This window comes from Carlito syrichta, unplaced genomic scaffold (assembly GCF_000164805.1).
Source record: "Carlito syrichta isolate Samal-C Ts95f unplaced genomic scaffold, Tarsius_syrichta-2.0.1 Scaffold309854, whole genome shotgun sequence".
NCBI lineage: Eukaryota > Metazoa > Chordata > Mammalia > Primates > Tarsiidae > Carlito > Carlito syrichta.
In genome coordinates this window covers 223,219-230,359 of record NW_007253950.1, presented here as the reverse complement: position 1 = coordinate 230,359, position 7,141 = coordinate 223,219, and the positions used below count along the sequence as shown (strand labels likewise).

At 45.3% G+C, this 7,141-nt stretch overlaps 1 protein-coding gene across 3 annotated transcripts in view; it reads left to right on the top strand.

The window, feature by feature from the left end:
* The first annotated feature begins 572 nt into the window (after positions 1 to 572).
* The window catches only part of GINS3 (GINS complex subunit 3), a 20,728-nt gene continuing 14,159 nt past the window's right edge, over positions 573 to 7,141 (top strand). For 2 of the 3 annotated variants that reach the window (XR_002482536.1, XM_008068003.2), the window contains exon 1: positions 573 to 1,144. Coding sequence is in view for 2 of the 3 variants with exons in the window: in XM_008068003.2 (XP_008066194.1) it covers positions 959 to 1,144 (186 nt within the window). In the remaining variant the exon portion in view is untranslated. Of the gene's footprint in view, positions 1,145 to 6,165; positions 6,400 to 7,141 lie in introns of all 3 variants that reach the window. The other variant, XM_008068002.1, reaches the window with a different exon arrangement.

Here is a 7,141-nt window from a genome sequence, read left to right as displayed (position 1 = left end):
TGTTCTTCTACATGAAGCAAATTCTGTAGCACAGTTCTCAACAATCTGCCACCACCCATATCCCTTGCTGAGTAGAGCCACCAAGTCTGGGACTATGTGACCATGGCCCTTCTCATCCGCCCTCTCCAAGACACTGGATCAGCGATGGCATCTGACACAGGCATCTCATCTGCAGGGTGGCTGGGGATCTATGACCATCGTGGTCCGCTCAAAAAGCTGAACTAGACCAGATTTCTTATTTTAAATTAAAAGTCACAAAAGGAGATTGTCAGTTGATGATAAAGTGAGCTGGGGGACCGTAGAGCAGACTCATGACTTTTGGTCTAGTGCTCCATCCCACCTCTACCCCCACCAAAACAAACAAAACAGTTCATAATCTAGGTCAAAAATTCTCTGGAGTTAGTGCTGGTTTTCGGTTTTTTGTTGGTTTTTAAATTTTTTTTACGTTTCTTTCAAATACCGAGATTAACAGAGTTGCACAGTGTTAACAAAAATCTGTACGAAAAGTCAGATTTGATTAGGCCTGGAGTGGAGGACACACGATACCTTTATTGTAAGCCACCCAATGTGTTTAAAGTGTTTTTAATTTCACGAAAGCATTTAATGGACCACAAGAACACAATCTAGTGCGAACGCATCATGTAGCATCAACGGGTTCTTTGAAACGTTCCCACTAGGCTACACGCGGAGACGAGGCAACCTCCGCGGCCCCGCCTACTGCCCCTCACCCTCACCCCGCAGTCCCGCTGGTCCAGGTCCGCACACTTGGTCGATTGCTTCTGCCTGGGAATGCCCGCCCAGATCGACTGCTCCTGTCTGTCCCGTCCCCGGGCGCGGGAAATGAGTTTCAATCGACTTCCCCAACTTCAACTATCCTGTTGCCGCCTTCTCCTCTCTTTACACCCCTGACTCCCTGAGGTCCACGAGAAGTGGAAGCGGAGAAGTTCAAGACGCCGCCATGTCCGAGGCGTATTTCCGGGTGGAGTCGGGTGCGCTGGGGCCTGAGGAGAACTATCTTTCCTTGGACGACATCCTGATGTCCCACGAGAAGCTCCCGGTGCGCACGGAGACCGCCATGCCTCGCCTCGGCGCTTTCTTCCTGGAGCGCAGCGCTGGCGCCGACACCGACAACGCGGTCCCCCAGGTCAGTCCTTCGGCGAGGAATCCCGCCGGGAAAGACTACAACTCCCGGCGGGCCCTGCGGCCGGGGACGCCGGGTCGACGTGCACTGCCCTCTGGGATTTGTAGTTCGGGGGAGACGGGGGCCGTAGGCTCTGAGGGCCTCATTGCGGCTCTTGTGTAGTGCGCAAAGTGGCCTCTGGACTTGGTGTTCGCCACCGATGGGGAAACGACATTTATCCTAGGTCGCCAGGCTCCCTCCAGCACTGGTTCATTTTTTAAATTGCCCATATCATCAGTGTCTTCCTCCAGCGTGTGTCGAATGCTTAAGGGTTGGCTCCCATTGAGTACTTCAGGATCAGGGTTCTGATTGTGTTTGCCCTAGAACATCTGTGGTTTCTGTAAGAGCAGATTCATCAGCACCATTTACTGAGGGCTTACTTAGTGCCAGCATGGATGGGGTGGGAGGAGTAGGATTTTCTGTCTATTAGCCCTTTAATCCTTCAACAACCCTATAGTTAAGTATTGTTGCATACAAGGAAACTGGAATCCAGAAAGGTTGGGTCCCACAGTACGTAGTGAGCTGGGATTCAGAACCTAAGGCCCTGTGGCTTCAAATATAAATTTGCCCCAGGAGCAAGACTTGTAATGGTTCGTTTTGTTTTCGTCTTTCACCTAACTTTTGCTTAGAAGGGTGTTTTTGTTTGGTCTCTTTGTTTTGAGTTGATTTTTATCAATGTAATACATACACAAAATTGGTTTGGGTTTTTTTTTTGAGTTGGAGTCTCACTTTGTCGCCCAGGCTGGAGTGCAGTGGCACGCTCCCGGCCACCGCAGCCTCGACCTGCAGGGCTCCAGCGATCCTTCAGCCTCAGCCTTCCAAGTAGCTGGAACTATAGGCCCGGCTACTTTTTGATTTATTGTAGAGACGAGGTCTCACCAAGTTGCCCGGGTGGGTCTTGAACCCGCGGGCTCGGCAATCCACTCGCTTTGGCCTCCTAAAGCGCTGGGATTATAGGCTGAGCCACTGAGACCCGCCTACACAAAGTTTTTAAAGTCAAATAATACCAAAAGGTCTATAACAAAAAGTAGCAGACCCTGACTTGTTTCTCCCATTCTCTTTCCATCTCTGCAGGGCCTGTGTACATTTTTAGTGGTGTTTTCACGATTCATCTCCATATTTCTAAATAATATTCTAAAACTAGGCCAGGCATGGTGGCTCAAGCCTATAATCCCAGCACTTTGGGAGGCCGAGGTAAGAGGATTGCCTGACCCCAGGGGTTTGAGACCAGCCTGGGCAACTTGGTAAGACCTCATGTCTACAACAAATCAAAAAATTAGCCAGGCGTGGTAGCATGTGCCTGTAGTTCAGGATCACTTGAGCCCAGCAGTCAAGGGTACGGTGACCATGAGCGTGCCACTGCACTCCAGCCTGGGTGACAGAGTGAGACTCTGATACATAAAAAACCCAAAAAAACTCTAAAATGTACTCCTCTTGATTGTTTAAAATGTAGACACTATTTGTTGACTTCCCTTTATAGTAGATGAGGATTTGGTTCCCATACTCTCTGGAAAACATGGAGATGTGCTGCCCCATGCTTTATTCATGTTTCCTTAGCTTTTATTTAAAGTCCTTTTTCTGTTCCAGTATCCTATCTTAGGATACCACATTGCATTTAGTAGTCCTGTCTCCTTAGGCTCCTCTGGGCTGTGGTAGTTCATCAGACTTTCCTTGTCTTTAATAGCCTCCACTGTTTGTGGGGTGCTGGTCAGATTTTTGTAAACTGTTCCTTGGTGGGATTTGTTTGATATTTTCCTCATGATTAGACTGTGGTTATGGTTTCTGGGGAAGAAGACCACCAAGATAAAGTGCCATTTTCATTGCATCGTATCAAAGATGCCAGCAATCAACATGACTTTTACTGTTCATATGAACCCTGGTGAGAGGATTGCCTGAGCCCAGGGATTTGAGACCAGCCTGGGCAACATGGCTGAGGTAGTGTCTGTCAAGTTTCTCTACATGTTCACACTGTACTCTGTGGAAGGAAGTCATTATATACAGCCACACTGAAGGAATGGAGAGTCATATTGGACTTCCTTAAGGGCAGATTGTCTACCTTGTTTGAATTCGTCTGCATGGAGATTTGTGTAGGAAGGTTTGTGTGATATATTTAATTTCATTTATAGATACAGGACTATTCAGATTTTATATTTATTCTTGTGCTAGTTTTGTTATATTCGTTTTTAACTATGAATTTGACCACTTCATCTAATTTTCAACACTGTTCGTACAATGTTCGAAATGTCCTTTACCACCTTTTTGTTTTTGTTTTTTTGAGTTGGAGCCTCACTCTGTCGCCCAGGCTGGAGTGCAGTGGCACACTCACGGCCACCCAGGCATCGACCTGCTGCATCAGCCTTCCAAGTACCTGGAACTACAGGCGTGTGCTGCCATGGCCAACTAATTTTTTTGTGTACTGTAGAGATGAGGTCTCACCAAGTTTCCCAGGCTGGTCTCGTATCCGTGGGCTCAGGCAATCTCCTCACCTCGGCCTCCCAAAGTGCTGGGATTACAGGATTAAGCCACCGCGCCCAGCCTTTACCAACTTTTAATGTCAGTGCCACTAGAGTGATGTCATTATTTTTGTTCCTTTTTTTTTGAGTTGGAGCCTCACTTCATCGCCCCAGCTGGAGTGCATGGCCACCCTAGCATCAACCTGCTGGGCTCCGGCAATCCTTCCACCTCAGCCTTCCAAGTAGCCGAAACTACAGGCGCACGCTACCACACCCAGCTAATTTTTAATTTTATTGTAGAGACAAGGTCTCGCCAAGTTCCCCGGTCTGGTCTCAAACCCACGGGCTCAGGCAGTCCACTCGCCTCTGCCTCCCGAAGTGCTGGGATCACAGGCTGAGCCACCAAGCCCAGCCTTTTATTCTTAATATTGATAAATTGTGCTGTCTCTCTTTCTCTCTTTCTTGATTTGTCTTTTCTAGGTCATTAAGCTCTTGCCTTTTTTTTTTTTTTTTTTTTTTAGTTGAGGTCTCACTTTGTTGTCTAGGCTGGAATGCAGTGGCACAGTCATACAGCCTCAACCTCCTGGGCTCAAGGGGTTCTTCCACCTCAGCCTTCTAAGTAGCCGGGTGCAATGACTCACACCTGTAATCTCAGCACTTTGGGAGTCCGAGGCAAGAGGATTACTTGAACCCAGGAGTTTGAGACCAGCCTAGGCAACACAGCAAGACCCTGTCTCTACAAAAAAAAAAATTAGTTGGGCATGGTGGTGCACGCACATAGTTCGAGTTACTTGGAAGGGTAAAGTGGAAGGATTGCCTGAGCCCAGGGGGTCAAGGCTGCAATTGCTGTGATTGAACCCCTGCACTCCAGCCTGCACGACAGAGTGAGACCCTGACTTAAAAAAAAAGATTTTCTCTTTCTGTGGTTTTCAGCAATTTGAGTAAGATATGCCTAGTTGTGATTTGATTACTATTTATTCTACTTGTTCATGATGGTCGTTGAATCTGTGGTTTGATATCTTTTTTTAATTTTGGAAAATGTACAGCCATGTCTCTTCAGATATTTCTTTCACCTCAACCTATCCCTCCTCCTCAAATGACATGCCTGTTAGACCTTTTCTCTCTCTGTCTCCCTCCATCTATTTAAATTATTTCATATGTCTCTTGCTGTTTTCTCTTTTCTCTTCAACCAGATCTGGATATTTTCTACTCATCTTTTTTCTGATTCATGGTTCTCTCTTCATCTATGTCAAATCTAGTAAACTTGTTAAGTTGCATTTAATTTATTGAATTCTTGGGTTCAATTATTTTATTTTTCAGTTTTGGAATTTCTGTTTATTTCTTTTTTTTTTCTGTTTATTTCTAATTTATTTTAAAGTTGATGCCTACTTACTCTGATACATGGGACCAAATGTTGGACTTACTTCTCTCCCTTCTTACTTCTCTCTCTTCTCTCCCTTGGCCCCTCATATCCTGGCTGCTTTGGCACCTTAAACTCAATACTTGTCTCTCTAGTCCTGTAGAGTTTGCCAAAAGCTCTGCTTCCCACAACCCCCAAGACTGCTCCCACCTTTTACAACAGTTCTTTCTTGCCTGAGTTTTAGATTTTTGTTGCCTCATTCAAGCCAGTTATGTTTGCCTTTGATTTGGAGGAGATTTCTCTTATTTTCTGATTCATCATAGCCACCTCATCTTGTCTTCAAATTCTGTTAGGGCTTTAAAAATACAGAGATGGCCAGGCATGGTGTCTCACACCTGTAATCCTAGCACTTTGGGAAGCTAAGGTGGGAGAATCATGTGAAACTAGGAGTTAATGACTAGTTTGAATAACACAGTGAGACCCCACACATGGGGGGGGGGGACAGCCATGCGTGGTAGGTATGCCTTGATTTCTAGCAACTTGGAATGCTGAGGTGGGAGGCTCACTGAAGCCCAGGAGCTTGAGGCTTCAGTGAGCTATGATCCCACTACTGCACACTAACCTGGACAATAGAGCAAGACCTTGTCTCTAAAAGAAGAGAGGGATGGGGGTGGAGAGGTATATATGGAATAAATATTGAATATTCAAAGAAAGTAGGAACATTAATTATAGCTCTGAAGTATCTGCAATTGGACAGTTTGGTTTTCTATTTGTTTGTTTGTTTGAATAGAGGCAGGGTCTCACTATATTGCCTAGGCTGGTGTCAAACTCTTAGACTCAAGTAATCCTCCTGCCTTGGCCTCCCAAAGAGCTGGGATTATAGGCATGAGACATTGAGCCTGACCAAATTAGACATTTCTTATTAGTTAGAACATTGACCTCTCCTTATGCTATATTTTTGTTCTCTACCATGTTTTTGTTGTATAAATCCATTTTCTGCATTCCATTATTACATAAAACTTAGCCCACACCGTTCATTTCTTCAAGTTACAAATAGGTCTTTGACCGTTAACTCCCCCAAAGAGAACAGGCCTTCTTGCTTATATTTCCTTTTTGTCACATGTATTTACTATGTTATCTGTTTTTAAAATCACCATTATCACACAATGCAGGGCTCAAAGCTTGAAATTCCCTTGTGGCTGGCAAAAGGACTTTTTGACAACAAGCGACGGATCCTTTCTGTGGAACTTCCCAAGATCTACCAAGAGGGCTGGAGGACCGTGTTCAGTGCGGATGCCAATGTGGTGGACCTCCACAAAATGGGGCCACATTTTTATGGGTTTGGCTCCCAACTCCTGCATTTTGACAGTCCAGAGAATGCAGACATTTCCCAATCTCTGCTGCAGGCAAGTAGTTGATGTGAAAACCCAGGTTATTGCATGTGTCTCAGGAGCCAGCATGGTAGTCCCCAGACATCACTTTTATCCAGAGCAGTGTATTCCTTATAAACTTAGTTTGTTATTATTACAGGTTGGCCTATAGTTGCATTGTATCTGCCAAATACCTGTGTGTGTGTGTGTGTGTGTGTGTTAGTTATGACTTCTCTGCTGTTCTTTATATTTGCTTCCTAAGATTTGAAACCAGCAGGAAGTCTAGCAAATAGGATGATGGTGGGTTACAGGTGACAGACACTTAAGTACACAGTCCCAGGCCTGATCTGAGGGTTCCTGTTGGAAATCCATGCATTACTGGGTTGTTTCCTTCCCTTGTTCTGGGGTTAAGACTTAGCTCTGCCATGAAATAGCATGTGACTTGGTCAAACTGCTTGACCTCTCTAAGCATCAATTCTTCACCTGGAAGATGAAGATAATAATACTGCCTAACTAGGCATGGTGGCGCACGCCTGAAGTTCTAGCTACTTGGAAGGCTAAGGCAGAAGGATCGCCTGAGCCCCACAGGTTGAGGCTGCGGTGGCTGTGAGTGTGCCACTGCACTCCAGCCTGGGTGACAGAGTGAGACTCTAATTAAAAAAAAAAATAGTAATAATATTGCCAAAATTAGAGTTATGGTAAAACTATGTTAAAACTATGTGTAATAAACGGTAACTTGTTATTATTTTATTTTATTTTATTTGAGTTGGAGTCTCAC